Genomic DNA, 17,404 nt, shown 5'->3' with positions numbered 1-17,404 from the left:
TATTTTTCCTATCTTTTTTTAATCCACTGATGTATTGAAAAGCTGTTAATAAACTTTACTTATCTCCACATTCCTCTCAGATCTTTTTAGAGCTGTCAAAATAGAAAACCTACTGTAAAACCAATGTAAATGTGAACAGCGGTGAACTCTTAAATGTATTTCTTAAACATTAATATGATGAGCCACTTGTAAAGAAAATATGAGATTGATAGAGATCTAAAAACCACAGTGTTGTTGCAATATCATGTGTGGTTACACAGAGACCAAAATAAAGGCCTTTTTAGTAACTTATCTCGTTAACTAATGTTATCTAATCAGAATTTTTGTTCTATGTGGCCTTGGAAATGAAATTAATGTCACAGTTCTATTGGCAATATGTAAATCTACATTGTCCTTTCCATTTTGTTCCAAATTGATGTGTTCTATTATAATTTCAGAGTCATTTGCATTTTCACAGCTAAATATGTCATTGTTAATTGCAACTGATAAAATACATCAATGCATTTGTACCTTACAAATACACATAAGTATACTTGCAAAGTATACATATATTTACTATCAAACTTGAATACATATTATTATAATCTAATTCTGTTTTTTCTAATGGAGGAAATAATTATCTATCAGTCTTATACGCACTAATCTGTTCCATTAATTGACTACCAGTTTCACAATTATAAATCTGAGGTTACAGTTTCCATTAATAAATCCCATCTAATTCCTTGTAGTCAGACTCAAAAAAAAAATTACCGATTTTGCTGTTAGCACAGATGAAGATAATACTACTTTGTTCTGTGTTTCCCTTGCTTAATAGTTTTCATGCGTGGACATTCATTTCAGGAGATAAAGTAAGGAACTGGTGTTGAATTTTATGCCAAATTCTTCCCTTGAGGCTTTCCTTGATGTTGGTTGGCTTGCTAAATCTTGCTGCTTTATAGGGTTATCCTATTACCCAATAGGCACAATATTAACCTACTGTGATTGTCAGCAAAAATCAGCTTGTCTGCTATAGTGATATTTGATATCCAGCAGCTAGAAAACAACGAAGCAGTATATTTTTAGAAAAGAACAGATGTCCATTTTTCACGCTTTCTCCCTTTTCTCTCTCTCCCCCGCCCCTGCTGAGGTTCCAGCTTCTCTGTTTTTGCATTTGAAAATCTATTGTCTGAATGTTTCCAAGGATTATTATGCATTTGTTCCTTTTTCCAAGCCTTATTTTTCAAGATAATTTAAATGCTTTTCTTTCCTCTCCCCTGCTGGCAAAACTGGTTGGTTGCTTTGACGGAGCGAACTCTTGGCTTTCACAGAAAGCTTTTGATTTGGTAAGTTTTATTTATTATGGGAAAGACCTTGTACTTAGTAAATTCAGAGGTAGGAGTTTCATTCTTTCAATTAATAAAATAGCAACAACTAGTTAAGCAGCTCTTTGACTGTAATCTAACCTGAAATAATGTTTGGGGCTGGAAATATGACCTTAAGGACACCTTCATGCTATTTTCAGTGACAAACATGCCATAGTACAACAAAGCTCTTTATTTTGTTTCCATTTTAAAAAATGCACAGTTACTGGTTATGTGAACCTCCTTATTTGTATTTTGGTGATATGGAAGATGTTTTTCTCATCGGTGGTAACCAAGCAGGACACCCATTAAAGATATATTTAGTGAACTGTTTAATTTGAAGCACTTTTCCCACTAGTGGGCTGAACTGAATTTCTGAAGCTTTTATAGACTTATTTAATTCATGAAGAATTTGGTTTTTCCCATGTTTCAGGTGGGGTTTAATGACTATGAATAGATGGCAGATGCAACTATCCTCCTGATTCTAGCACTGTCAAAATAAATCCAGAATTTCTCCAGCAATAAATGTTTTGTCTCTATTCATCCCTAAGTTTTAACTTGTTATTGAGATCTCTCAGATTTTTAACCCATTTTTTTATTTCTAAAAACCCCCTTTTATTTCTAAATTCTTCATGGTCTCATTCCTGACTGCACTCTGTGACAAGATTTTTCTTTCCTTCATGTTGACATCCAATTTTATCTCCACAGTTTCACTTCAAGTATATTTCTTTGAGCACAGAGCACACACCTTGGAGCGTCTCCTGTTCTCTTATGGCAGCATGCCAGGACACCAGAATCCAAACAAAGACCAGAAATCCTCTACAGAAATTGGTATCAATGGCTTCCCTTGGCTGCCCAAGACTACTTTCGTCTACGCAGGCTAGTTTATTGCTTTACAGTCTTCAAGGACATAATTAAAAAAGCTCCAGTGATTACTCTTTCTCATAAAGACAAATTTAATGTAACATATTCATATATGCTTAATAGCATGATGGTCACTATCTCTGAATCTTTCTCAGTTTTGTTGAAAAGTATTCTGTTTTGTTCCTACTCCTTGTGAAGACATCAACAGCGCAGTTTGGTTCATTTCAGTGCTGAGAGAGACATCCATTTATTCACACACACAAAAAACGTAATTTACTGAATCAAGGTCTCTCCCTAGCAATGGCCTTGCAGAATTTTAGGTGATTGGTTATCAACTGAACATGAAGTGTCTGTGATACTGTCAGAGAAATAACCTAATTTTCTCTCTGTTTCTTGGTGCAACCGTGTTTTCTGGATTCTATCAAAAGAAGCCATCCATCTGGGCAAAGAAAACCATCCACTCAAGTAATAATTCCATTCTCAGCACCTGCATATTCACTTGAGGAAAATACCTGGCTCTTGCCAGCATAGTACCTGAGCTCTTCATTATCTCTAATCCATCTAGTACCATGACAAATCTGAGACACCTATTGGGAAGAATTCAGGCAAAGAAGATGGTACTGGGTTGCTGGGCAGGTTATACTGCAGAGCGCCTAGGGTTTCTGCTTCTGCCCTCACTACTGTCCAAAGCAATGTCTTGGCCGTGATTGCTCACCTTTCATTACCAAAGTCCCAGGTTCTGCAGTTTAGATAGAGCCAGAGAGATTATTCATTTAATGAAATGCCACATAGAAGAAATACATGTATGGGCTAGTATGGGTGCTGGAAACATCTCTCAAACTTAGTGAAGCAATGCCTTCAGATTAATATACTATGGTATCACTCCATAGCATTGTATTATGATTAAGTGACTTGCTCAAGAAAATTTGTAGCAGAACAGGGATTTCCCAGTTCCTAGCTTAGACACTTACTGGATCTCTTATTTCATTGAAAGATGAACCATTAACTGTAACTGGTCTATCCTCTGGCTTATGTCTGGAGGATATGCTAACAGAAATTTGATATATTTCAAATTTGTCAGCCTTGCAGACATACCGAGCAATGCAAAACCATAGTTGAATTCTAAAGTTATTCAGAAAAAGAGGGATGGCTAGCCATTGGAAGAAAATTGAGATAGCAGCACATTAGCATGTCTTCACTCTTCATAAAGGTAGCCTCTCTTATGCTGCATTCCAGCTTTTACAGTTAATTCTGTTCACCAGTTCTTTGGTACATGATACATAAAAACATATGGTACTGTCTTATACTAAATAATACTTTAAAAGAAGTTAAGAAAGAATGCTGTTTATGCTTTGTGAATGCCTTTTTTGAGCTAGCAGCATTATTTATCTAAGAGAAAAACATGGTTACCATGGCTTTATTGGAGTGGCCTCCTCCTTGGAACTCAATGGTTCCAAAAGCGTCCGTCGGGCTGAGCTGTGTGTGCTTGCTGATGGACCACTTCTCCGACTGGATGTCATTGCGAGTAAGTCTACTTTCATTTTTCTCATTCTGAATAACGGAGATGCTTGGAGTCAGTCCAACATGTTGACCTATTAGACGCCCACAGCAACACCTACGACATTAAACAAATAGAAAACTTCAGTCACGTGCATGTATAAACTGAAGAGTGAAACAAACTATCTTAAATGGCCTATAAATCTTAAAAAAAAACCCAACCCTTTTCAACTCTGCTAACCACTTTCCTGCTCCCTGAAATCTCTACTTGTGGAAGTAACATAGTACAGGCATTACCTTTTCTTTCTGTGATCTTGTTTACTTTGGACTCTCCTGTATTTCAATAAAACCACGCTTTGTTCTAAATATGTACAAAGTGAAGTTAAAGAACATTTTCTACTGTTTTCAGATGACATCAGGACAAATAATCAGCTTTTGCATGGTCTAGCACATACTTTAAATTGGTATTCACTGCAATGATTTTCTTTTGACAGAACTGTGTGTCATGCATCCAATTTAGGTAAATATTCAAGGCACTGAATAATGAACTAAGAAGACAAGGAAATTAAACATAGATGCTGATCCACCATTAATATATCTTTTTTGGGGATTAAATAAGTTTTGAAATGTAAACAAATAGTGCCCATAGGAACCCATCAGTCCAGATGTAATTCAACCACCTTCTGATCAAATAAGTATTTGCATACTATTTATATCCATATACATACGTATGCACACAAATATGTAGACATTTTCATTTCACATACAAGTAGCACGCGATTACCTATGGGGGTCTTTGGTGCTGGGTATGATATGGACACATTCTCTCTTGTAAAATGCTCTTTCTATCCATGATTTCTGTGCCTAAAAAAGAGAATGGAAATGCCATGAGCTCTGTTTGCTTATTCAACACAACTTGTAGTACAACCGAAGAGAAACTTCAAACATAACAGAAAACTTCACTGACTTTGCGGTTATGCAGTGCACATTTTACAGAAAGCAAACATTTTCCATCAGAACTATGGTGCCCTTCTAGAGCTATGCACCCAACACAAGCTCTTAAGATTGTTTTCATATTTACGAGCCAAATGACTTTGATGCTGTCATCTATATTCTCATAGCAGGAATCACTGGAGAAGAATTAATACAGACTGTAAAGCTTTCTGCGTAGTAGAGAAAACCCACACTTATTCATTAAAAATACTTAAAAAAAATCTATTTCCATTTCAGTGATACAACTAAGTCATCTCTAATAAAAAAAAAAAACCTCACAAACTAGAAAATAAGTATCTCACAGTAAACCTTCTATCACCATGATTCCAATGCAATTTTTTATACAAATACTTGAAAGTGCTGTTTAACATGGAGCCAGAAAATACAGTTTCATACGTGGACATCTTAATGAAAGAAAGAAAAAAAGGGATGCTGACTGAGTTCAATGAAGCAATAGCTGTCCATAACACTCAAGATCTTATCCCACATATTTGCAGGAAATCTTTGAGATACACAAGACATATCTTTTAAAAGAAAGATAGATGAGTGGGAAGTAAAAAAAAAACCAAAACAAAACAAAAACCAAGAGACTTCCAGAGTTCTGCAATCTTTTTAATTATCTAGACACTCCTTATTCCATATAACATGAATTCTGGCAAGCTATCTAAAAGATTCCCCCAGATAGAATTCAAGTATTTCAATAAGGAGATGAGTTGAAACTTTCCTTTAAAAATTCATTTCAAACAGATAAATTTTATAAAATACATTTAAATAACAAAATTACCTATTTAATTGCACAGTGTAAACAGACTATATGAAGTATAATAAATTTATCTGATAGTTAAGTAATGTGAAATGAGCTTTAGATAATTTAAAGGAAATCTGAGCATCTTGCCTCTATAAAAAGAGAAAATATGAAATTGCCTAAATAACCAATGTTACTTTTCACTACATAAAGTTAGATAGTAACCTACCTAAGTATCACCTTTACTAACTAATGTTACCATACTAACGATCTAATCTTATTTTTTTGTCAACTCAATCTACATCCTGTTTTTCATGTTTAAACCCAGAAACCTGTGTTTCTGAGACTGTTAAAAATCACTGTGAACTTTGGAAATTCGTCAATGAATGTCGCTAATATAAAGTGCCATAATAAGAATTTCTAGTTAAATTCATTACTTATCACTCTCAGTACATAAAAAAGTTGTTATTTTGCCTTTTTCTCAGAAGGTGATCCCTTAGTGGATCTAGTGGTCACTCACGTTATGTAACACTATTTTATCTTTGCTCTATTTGCATTTTTATTTGAAAAATCGGCTAGACTTCATATTTTGTAGGAATGGCAGACAACCTAACATGACTTTTACAGCCAGGAAAATGCAAACCCTACTAAAAACACTAATAGAACTGTATTTGATTGTTCTTCCTTACTGTAGCAAACAGAAAGTTAGTATATTGTAGAATGTGAGGCAAGGTTTATTTCATGTTTAAGCAAAGGATAGTTAAACAGAAATTCTGAAAAATCTAAAAATGTTTTACTTAGACAGGAGAGATTAATAATAATAATAATCACTATCACCACAACATTGTATATTATACAGTCAAATTAGCTTAGAAGTCTAGTGCATCAAGAAATTTCTCAGTTTACTAGTCAGGCAAAGAAAGTCTTTCTACAAACTAACTTTCTAGAACTGTCAAGGCATCCAGAGTGGAATTTACGAACTTCATTTGACCCTCTTACTGCAGAACTTCTGAAGCTAAACTATGTGGGTAAATTAGGGTTTTTCTTTTTGTTGAATGTTGTAGAGAAAGAAAGAAAGTTATAATTATTATTCAGGTATTACAATGCTAACATTTGAAATTACATACTTTACTGTACAGACCACACATTCTTGAAATTTCTCCCCTTGAAGCTCCAAGAGTACACAAGCTTTCTACATTGCCTTAAGAAGACACACACTGATAAGAAGTTGTTGATTTATGAATCCCCTTTATTGTGTATATATATATATCTCTATCTATATACACACACAGAGTAACTTTTTGACAAAAAAAAAGGAACACATAGAATAATGCCAGTTTTATCTTCATGCTTGTTTGTTTTAACACTAAATACATGCCTGCAATATCCTTTATCTTCTCTAGAAGGCATGAAAAGCTTTTATAAGCCAGCCTTTCTTCCTGGCATAAAAATCAGCTCTACTGCAGAGTTTACATAGCATATAATTATCATTCACGTTGCCAAGACTCTCTAAAAGTATCCTTTATTAAATTTCATAAATTTTGCATACTTTTCTGCAAACAATTTACCTTGGTGAATTTACTTACTACATAGACCTAATGTATTTTTTCTAAAGATGGCCACCAATTCAATTTCTCTAAACCTCAAGATCCAGTACAAAAAGGTGCCATAATAGGTACTTCACTGAAATCTTTTTTCTCTAGGTATACAAGCAGGCTTTCACAAACCAAGAAACTGACATCTAAAATTTGTTTTCCTACTCTTTTTCATACTGCCTTTGCAAGTACAAAAGAAACCCAGCTATGTTAAGTATAATAATAATTTGCATTTGAATTTTTATGATACTTCTTCAAATGTAATATTTCAAAAATAATAGTCTGGTTTACTTTAGACTTTCCAGCTTTTAGATCTCAAACAATATACTATTCTAACCAACAGAGTCATAATGTCAAAATACATTATTTACTCCTTTCTTAACTTCTTGTCTTTCCAAACTAAAAAGAAAGCACCTGTTTTCACTGCCCCATGCTGGTTATCTTTCTGTGAAAGAGATCATTTGCAATTAAATACAAGGTTCAGAGTTATACTAAATTATGTTACTTGCCGCAGAGTCTTCACAAAAAAATTAGAAAAACTTGAGAAAATCAACACATTCATAACAAAACAGTCTGCACTAAACTTTTGTTCATTATGTGAATTAATAAAGTAGTAAAAAGTTTAGAAAAGTATAGCAAAGTATTTTCAAGAATAGTAGAGCAAGCTTAACTTCTTGTCCTTTTATTTCATAAACATTCTTTCAGTATTAATTCATAACAGAATTTAAAGTCTACAGTGAATTCCTAAAGTACCTGCCATACTTAACTTGGAGTCAGTTTACTCATAGCTTAGATCTCTAAGGTTAAGCCTCTCTCTTTATTAACCCAGCTGCAAAATCCCACCAAGAACATTTTTCTCCCTCTTCTTTACCTGAGCATCAAACTTGGTGTTTAAGTCTGTCCCCGAGCAAACTCTGCTGTCCACGCTTCCCTGCTGCCGGTCATTGCTAATAACACATTTGCGACCGCCCCCCGAACAAGGCACTCAGTCCATCCGCAGCACCAAGATGCAAGAGGGAGCAAAGCCCTTGCACCCATTAGCTGCTTGGAATGTGCTGCTGTGGGATTAGCCTCGTTAAGGGTTCGGTGGACACTCACCCGCAGCCCCACAACGCTTGGTTTGAACATCTAATCTGATGCCAAGTGAAAAACAAATCCCCTGAGAGCTTGGATTTAATTGGCACAAGCCTTGATGGGCTTTTTTTCCCCCTCTCTTCTTTCCTCCTTAGAGAGTGAGCTTGTGAAAGTGTGATAAGGTGCTCCACGTTCTAAAATTCAACCCAGGAAAACAAATCCCTCAAAAGAAACAGTGTACTAAGCTGGAAAGAACCTGAGCACACAAGAGAGATTGTTAATCTCTGAAGAATGAAACCAGTGTGTTTATTGGGTAACTGTGAGAAATCTATACACAGTTGAAATATACTGCAATTAATCAACAATGGCATTTTTCCAAAGAAGCTGGAGTTTGTTACTGTTTCTCACCACAGTTGCTGTACTGTAGTGAATGTAACTTTGCAGAAAGTCATAAACATAAACCTTTGTCTTTCAGAGACAAGCAACTGCATTGTTTTCAGCTTAATTAAAAGTTAGTAACTTAAAACACAACTTGAATGTTTACAAATTGGGAACTACTTCTTTACTGTACCCTCTTGATATCAGCACTGAAGAACAACCTCTTAATATGAACAACACTTAGATATTTCTAGGACATAGCAATTATATGTGTTCAATTACTTATTGCAAGAGTTTTCCAAATATAATTTTTTTTTTACTCCTCCCCTGCTGCCCAAGTTTGCATGAATTCCTATCTACTCCTATATATGCAAACATACCCTCCTTTCCTTTTCAAAAAGGTTGCATCTAATGCATGGAAAACATGCTGTCCACCCTTGACCATGATGAATACACAAGCACTAAACTATTCTGCATGTACTTTAGCTCTGATCGGCCTACGATGGGCAAAGCTGAGCGTATGCATCAACTTCTAAACTTCTTACACCACCACACATTTTGAGAGGCTTCTGCTAGGCTGGCTCACCCACGAGATTTTTTTTTCTCACTTGGTTCTCTGACGTTTTTTTTTTGTGTAAAATACATGCATGTACTTTGTATCTAATATATATATGAAGTATGTAGGCATACATACTCTGTATGCATATAAATACACTATTCTGGAGACTTCTTTACCACACAGTTTGGAGTAACAGAGACCATGTGCACATCTTGCGAGATCTATTTAGCACAGGGTTAGACCAAAGATGGTGTGTGGACAACAGCAAAAGCAGAAAAACTTGCAGTGTCAAGAGAGTAGCTAGTGAAGAGCTCAATGAGGTAAAGAATATGACTGGGGAGTCAGCAGGAAAAGCCTGCTTGCATTTTACTCAAGAGAATTTGGTTTGGTTGAGAGGGTGGACAAGGAGTGAGGGGAGGAAACAACAGATTTCACATGATTGAGATAACTGAGTAAAAATCCAAATCTGACTTTGAAGAAATTTCAGTACTTGGACTTGAAAAAAATCTAGAGATTGTTCCTGGATTCAGGTTTCAGCTTCATAGAATCATAGAATGGTTTGGGTTGGAAGGGACCTTAAAGGTCTTCTAGTTTCAATCCCCCTGCCATGGGCAGGGATACCTTCCAGGTCACTCAAAGACCCATCCAATATGGCCTTCCACACTTCCAGGGAGGGAGCATCCAGAGCTTCTCTGGGCAGCCTGTTCCAGTGTTCACCACCCTCAAAGAAATCCTTCCTTATATCTAATCTAAATCTACCCTCTTTCAGGTTAAAACCATTACCCCTTGTCCTATCACTACACATCCTTGTCAAAAGTCCCTCTCCAACTTTCTCGCAGGCCCCCTTTGGGTACTGGAAGGCTGCAATAAGGTCTCCCCAGAGCCTTCTCTTCTCGAGGCTGAACAGCCCCAACTCTCTCAGCCTGTCCTTGTAGGAGAGGTGTTCCAGCCCTCTTATCATGTCCTCTGGACTTGCTGCAACAGGTTCGTGTCCTTCATATGTTGTGGGCTCCAGAGCTGGATGCAGTATTCCAGGTGGGGTCTCACAAGAGTGGAGTAGAGAGGCAGAATTCCCTCCCTCAACGTGCTGTCCACACTTGAGGCAGCCCAGGATGCGGCTGGCCTTCTGGGCTGCAGGGGCGCATTGCTTCCTCATGTTGAGCTTGTCAACCAATACCCCCAATTCCTTCTTGGCAGGGCCACTCTCAATCCATTCTCCACCCAGCCTGTATTTGTGCCTGGGATTGCCCTGACCCATCTGCAGGACCTTGCACTGGGCCTTGTTGAACTTCATGAGATTCTCACAGGCCCACCTCTCCAGCCTGTCAAGATCCCTTTGGATAGCATCCCTTCCCACCAGCATGTCAACCACAGCACAAAGCTTGATGTTATCGGCTAACTTGCTGAGGGTGCACTCAATCCCACTGTTTGTGTTGCCGACAAAGATGTTAAATAGGGCTGGTCCCAATACCGACCCCTGAGGAACACCACTCATCACTGGTCTCCACCTCCACATCGAGCCATTGACCACAACTCTTTAAGCATGACTATCCTGCCAATTCCTTATCCATTGAGTGGTCTATCTGCCAAATTCATGTCTCTCCAGTTTAGAGACAAGCATGTCATGCGGGACAGTGTCAAATGCTTTGCACAAGCTCAGACAGATGATGTCCGATGATGCTCTTCCCTTAGAATCATAGAATCATAGAATGGTTAGAGTTGGAAGGGACCTTCAAAGGTCATCTAGTCCAACCCCTCTGCAAGGACCAGGGACATCCCCGATTGGATCAGGTTGTTCAGAACCTCATCCAACTTGTTCTCATAAAAGAGGAGAGTAAATACTAAAAGCTAATCAAGAACATAAATTTTTCAAGAAGATAAATTCTGGAAGATTTAAACATGTTATGTAGCTGGGATGCTTGACCACTGACCTCTGAATTAGCATTATTTTAAAAAGATCACTAAGAGTGACAATTTCATTGCAATTTCAATGGCAGAGCAGAACTGGAGGCCAGTTCTAACCCTCTGCTTCTCAACTTTGTTTATCTCCAACAGATAACCAGGTTGTAAGGCAGGTTTCACTGGGGCAAAAGAGGTGCTGTTGAAAGCCCTTCTCTACCCTGCAGTGGGGCAGAGCAGCTGGACAGGCAATGGAGTATTACTGAAGCAAATTACAGATAGGATTTGCAGAAGCATCTGGTGACTGAACTGCATCACTGCTATTGCAAGCTGATGCGATTAGTGCTCCTTAATCAAATAGGCACTTCTGCAAATCCCACTGTCTTTGAGTAAAGACCCTGTATCTGTAAACTTCTATAGGTAGATTAGTACAAAGGATGGCAATGCTTCAACATAACCTTATTACTAGGTGTGCCCAAGCCAAATTTCTACCTCTCCTTTCAGTGTTGCAAATTATAAACATTATAAGCACTTTCATGTCTTGCTTAAAGCATTCACAATTGACCTTTCTGGATATTAAGATAAGGTTCATTAGACTGTCCCAAATTGTTTCATTTTATCATCACGAAGATGATAAAAGGGCTGGAGCACCTCTCTTATGAGGACAGGCTGAGAGAGTTGGGGCTGTTCAGCCTGCAGAAGAGGAGGCTCCGGGGAGACCTAATAGCGGTCTTCCAATACCTGAAGGGGGCCTACAAGAAAGATGGGGAAAGGCTGTTTAGTAGGGCCTGTTGCGATAAGACGAGAGGTAATGGTTTTAAAATAGAGGGGGGTAGATTTAGATTAGAAATTAGGAAAAATTTTTTTACTATGCGGGTTATAGAACACTGGAACAGGTTGCCCAGAAAGGTGGTGGAGGCCCCATCTCTGGAAGCATTCAAGGCCAGGCTGGATGAGGCTCTGAGCAACCTGATCTAGTCAGGGATGTCCCTGCTCCTTGCAGGGGGGTTGGACTAGATGACCTTTGAAGGTCCCTTCCAACCCTAACCATTCTATGATTCTATGATTCTATGATTCATTTTCTAACAGACATTTATTACTGCTAGCATCTTAGAGGCTGGCCATCAGGCCCTTACCCACTAGAGCTCTACTTCTGTACATTTTGTTCTCCTTCTAACTGATTTCCCAAACACTTTATCATCAGAGTTGTTCCAAGAACAACGTTGAATTGTCTTGAAAAGCAATCTGTATTTAGTACAGGGTAGGAGGGCATAGAATGCAGCCACTTATTACTACAGAATTTACCTCCTAGCATTGTTTACCAGATGTAATTTTCATATGGTACTTAAAAGAAATAGAGTAATTTAAAAATAATTGGGAATTTTTCACTCAATAGTTTATGATTTTAAGCATTATAACTAACATTTTTCTTACTGAAAGGTAATGGAAATGAAAATTTTATGTCTCTGTTAATGCTGCTTTGCAAATTTGTGTTTACATGTAATATATTCCCAAAACATTACACAGACCAAATATATGTGACTGGTCATTATTATCCATGCTATTGATAAACTAACTCAAAAGACTAACAGACATTTCAAAAAGAACTATGAAGAAGATTAGATCCAAGAACTGGTGTAGACATCCAGGCTCCTACAGATCTCAAGATCAGTAGAAGTGCAAGAGGAAAATGTTAAAGAAAAACTTATTAAAATGAAGGCTATGTTGTAAAGAACACTTTCAAAAAGTTCTCCTATTTCCTTTTTATGGGTATTAGCATATGAGGGGAAGAATTAAGCCTACTGACTTCATTAATGCTGTTTCTTTAGATAAATATTTATGATTTCACCAAATCTGCTGTGAGGTTCCAGTTGTTTAAATAAGTAAATAAACCCTTTACAGCAAGAAAGCCCTACTTGATCAGACAATGGCTTCATCTAGTCCACTATCGCTACAAGTCCCATAAATAGGTGCTAGAAAAAAAGAAGACATGTCAAATATATGTAACGCTTTTTCCTAATAGTTCTTTAGCCAGTAACTATTTTCTGGTCATGGTCTTCCTGCATTGTTGTGATTTCTGCGTGTTCTGTAACCCTCCACGGGCTTTCCTCCACAAACCCGTCTGCTGATTTCATGCAAACTTTCAGCATGCTTAACATCCTTCTGCCTGCTGCAGGGGGAATCAGTTCCTTCTGTTTGTTTTGAATAGGATTCCTCACACTTTCCCACGACGTTATTACCAAGAGAGGCAGTGAACAGCCAATTCCCATCCATCCTTTTCATATCAGTCATCGTTTTCAAGATACACTCTTAATTATCTCCCCCCTCACCCACCCGCCGCCCCTCCGGATTAACCATTTACTGAGTATTTCCTCACATAGAAACCATTTGTTACCTTTTATCATCCTTGCTGTCCTTCTCCAAACCTTTTCCAGTTCATTTTATTCTTCCTTCTGGAAGGAACCAGGACTGTGCACCAAAGGTATTGTGTACCAATACAGATTGGTATTGTGACAAGCGGACATTCACTGCTTTGGTATCTATTGCTTTCTTAATAATTCCTATCAAAAATTGATTTGGTTTTCTTGACCAGCACTGCTGAGCACTGTAGTAAGGCTTTCATAAAATTATCTAACATAAGCCCAATGTTTGACTCCAGTGTAGTAAAGAACATATAATACTAATTGTAAAGAGCTACTATAAAAATCAGGCTGTTTTAATTACAATCTGACAGAACAGCAATACATCTATATGAAGTTCTCCTTTATGTCAAATGTAGCTTAACAAATCGTAATGAAACATGGTACCACAGAAGTCTATACGTTGCACATACACAACTGGAAAGTAGAACATATAGGAAATACTTTTCTGCCATTCAGTGCTGGCAGGCTATTTATCTTTTAAACCAGTAAACTTGTTTTTGGCTTCTAAAAAAATATAACATTATTCCCAACTCCTCAAATTAAGGAAAGAAAATAACTTTCACCTTAACAGAGGTCTCATTGCTCTCTAATAAAAAATCGTGAGGTTAAAATGCACACGTAGGAGTTTTGCACTGAATCTAATTTTGGTCTGAATGACTTTATTTCTAAATTGCTTGTTCTACCCCACAAATGTATGACAGCTATAACATTGTCTGCGTTTTTCATTAGAGAGAGGTGGTTCTGTTAGCCACTGTGTGGGTGCAGAGTTGATGAAGCAATTAGAATTAAATCGTACATAACTGTACGAAAAGGCCTGAAGGAATAGGGATACCAGATGTTACCCAAGCCTTGGTCCTTGCCACTGTTCATATTTCTTCTTATCTTGCAGCCCTGCAGTTGTTCACAAGTCCTTCTGGAGTCCTCTGCACAATGCAGCCCACAGGCATCCTTTGCTACAATGCCTTGGCTGAGGTCCTGGTTTCACCACCCTCTAGCCTTCCCCCAGACAATATTTTGGAGAAACACAATAAGAGAAGAGCCAGTTATAAAAGATGAGACAACATCACTGATCAGCTCTTTTGTCTTCCTCCTCTTCTCCTGAGCCAAACTCATCATTCTCTCGGATGCAAAATAAAGGAAGCTTCCCTTAGCTGAAGAAGGGAAGAATTCAGTCTGCCAACTGAAACACCCAGAAGGCAAAACACCAGAAGATGTTCCTTTTGGGCAGGGCAACATCCTTCCCCGCTCTACATCTCTCTGTGCTTCTTTGCCATGTCCTCCCTTCTCTTGACTTGGACATTCCACGCATCTAGGTATCTCCCATGGGTCGTTCTGTTTGAAACCACCTTCATTCACCAAACCAAGGGCAAGTGTGATGCTGCCTCCTCTGCATTGTCCTGTTGATACCTCCCCTCTTCCATTTTGCTTGGCACAGCATGAGGCAGTAACAATCAGACTTCTGGTAGGAACAACAGCCACCCCAGTTCCCTGCACAAGCACTGTCATCCAAATTGATATAGGGAAAAAAAGTCCAAGGAGAAGCATTTCCTACCCTACCAGCACAGTCCAGTGTAGCTGTGATGTTTCTTATGTTTTCTGTGTCATAAGGGGAAATTCAGCAGGTTGAGGAGGGTTATTACCCTGCCTCTACTCTGCTCTCATGAGACCCCACCTGGAGTACTGCATCCAGCACTGGAGCCCACGACATGAACCTGTTGCAGCAAGTCCAGAGGAGGGCCATGAAGATGATCAGAGGGCTGGAACAACTCTCCTGTGAGGACAGGCTGAGAGAGTTGGGGCTGTTCAGCCTGGAGAAGAGAAGGCTCTGGGGAGACCTTATTGCAGCCTTCCAGTACCCAAAGGGGGCCTGCAAGAAAGCTGGAGAGGGACTTTTGGCAAGGACATGTAGTGACAGGACTAAGGATAATGGTTTTAAAATAGAGGGAGGCAGATTCAGACTGGATGTAAGGAAAAAAAATTTTCCAATGAGGGTGGTGAACACTGGAACAGGCTGCCCAGAGTGGTGGTAGATGCCCCATCCCTGGAAAGATTCTATGGTTCTATGATAATCATACTGTTCAAGTTGCATATATTGGAATGAAACACACTATGATTTCTGCTTACATCACATCTTTAAGCAGATACGGTAAAGTGGAATTTGCATTATTAACTTAGAAAAAATTAAACCAGTTTCAAATCACATAAGAAGTTTTAACAACAGTCTAAATCCTATTATCTCTTTGGTCTAATAATTTTAAGTGGAGTTTAGCTGCAATAAAGAGAGAGCTGGAAGCAGGTATTCTTTCTGTCAAGTCTTCATAGCTGTAGCTTTTTACAGGCAGAGAGAAAATTGTAAAGATACCTTTTCCTTGCATGTAGCCCAATCTGATATACCAACATCTCATATGAAGCAGGGATAAAATATTATGGAAATATTTCAGACTGATATCTATGTTTTTTTCATTCTCCAATGGAAATTCATTTATATGATCTGCATTTTAAAGAGAAAACAAAGCCAGCCCTGTAGGTTTGCTATGAGATACACCGGACTAATGCGACACTTTTGAGATATTCAAGGTTGTTAGATACAAACTGGGACTGTCTGTCCAAGTTTCTCATTTTTGTCTTAAAGCACAGCTGTGCTGAGTAGTGGACCTTCACTGCAGAAATAGTGGGACAGAGATTTGTGCAAGAAAAGAAACTCCAAAAGACACATTTCAGAAAATGTAAGGGCAGATCAAATGCCTAAACATTAAGAAATAATTAGAAACTGATGAGACACTATATATAATGAGACATTATATTAAAATTCCAAACAATAAATTGAAAGAAACTTACTAACAGTAGATTATTCCCATAAATAGGCACATCTTTTCTACTCAATTTTTTTTCACTAATAATGCAAGTTCCATGCCTATTTTTCCCTATTTTTAACAGCTTCATAAAGACATCTTTTGTGAATATTTTCTTAATTCACCATATATAAAATTGTAAACTGCTACCAAATCAAGCAGTCACTGTTGGGATGGAAAGGGCACGGTAATTATAGATGACTAGTTCACAAGACACAGTAATGCTCCAAAGGTAGTACAGGCACAGGGCACAGTCATGCTCCAAAGGTAGTACAGAGGACCTGCATCAATCACCTTCAACATGAAAGAAAAAAGGGACAAAATTTTGAAAAGCCACAAACCTTATTAATGTGGCTTCTTTTTACGGGATATCTAGCATGATGAATCTGTCAACATGAAAGCAATTTTGTAGTTTTTTCACCTTCTATGTCCAGCCCTGGCTAAAAAAAAAAAAAGAAAAATAAAAGTCTGAGTGGACACAAGAATCTGGCGTGGGAAAGAGACTAAAAACACACTGCTTGAATCACATTAAGACTGCAAAGCTCTAGGGCACAGCAGACATCCCCAGAGGGCTGAAATGACTACAACAGTCAGCATAGACTTTCAGAGAAACCATTATCGTGGGACAGCAATTGCCAGCAGAACTGTGGTTTACTCTAATTCACTGAACTCTGGCACTAAATTAATCCTGTACCCTCCATGCACAGAAACCACGATCAGCGCTGGTATTGGAAGTCATCTGGAGCACTAAGCACACCAAAACATGGGAGAAAAACATGGGTTCTGGGCTGTAAACATGCCATGCCAGATGGAGGACTTGATCCTCAGATTTTGGTAAAATGTCAGCCAGGACCTCAAACCTATTCTTGTTCACTGTCTTCATGCTGGATTCATCAGCCTGTGCAGACTGTGCTGGAAGGCAGGACCCTCCTGGACCACTCTTGCCAACTTTATTATACAAAACATGGGTACTAAAGTGCACAGATCCTGTATGTATGTAGCTATTTCCTTTTCTGTCCTATAACCTGTGTTTCTTCCTTTTCTTTTCCCAGTACTTTATGCACTAGATTTTACTTATTTCTGCCCTAGGAAACATCAAATAACAGAGAGACACTTTTTAGGCATGTGTCAAGCCCCATGTAATCATTTAGAGTCTGATAGTCAAATTGTAGCATTGACAACAGT

At 38.1% G+C, this 17,404-nt stretch overlaps 1 protein-coding gene across 2 annotated transcripts in view; it reads right to left on the bottom strand.

The window, feature by feature from the left end:
- The window catches only part of TRPM3 (transient receptor potential cation channel subfamily M member 3), a 437,387-nt gene that overhangs the window by 134,693 nt on the left and 285,290 nt on the right, over positions 1-17,404 (bottom strand). For both annotated transcript variants that reach the window (XM_086771551.1, XM_086771552.1), the window contains exons 2-3: positions 4,486-4,565; positions 3,615-3,819 (exon numbers count right to left, since the gene is read on the bottom strand). In XM_086771551.1, the coding sequence (XP_086627677.1) occupies positions 3,615-3,819; positions 4,486-4,565 (285 nt within the window). The remainder of the gene's footprint in view (positions 1-3,614; positions 3,820-4,485; positions 4,566-17,404) is intronic.

The sequence above is a fragment of the Chlamydotis macqueenii genome, chromosome Z (assembly GCF_036417535.1).
Source record: "Chlamydotis macqueenii isolate bChlMac1 chromosome Z, bChlMac1.mat, whole genome shotgun sequence".
NCBI lineage: Eukaryota > Metazoa > Chordata > Aves > Otidiformes > Otididae > Chlamydotis > Chlamydotis macqueenii.
The sequence above is the reverse complement of the archived record's forward strand: the minus strand, read 5'-3'. Positions and strand labels throughout refer to the sequence as shown.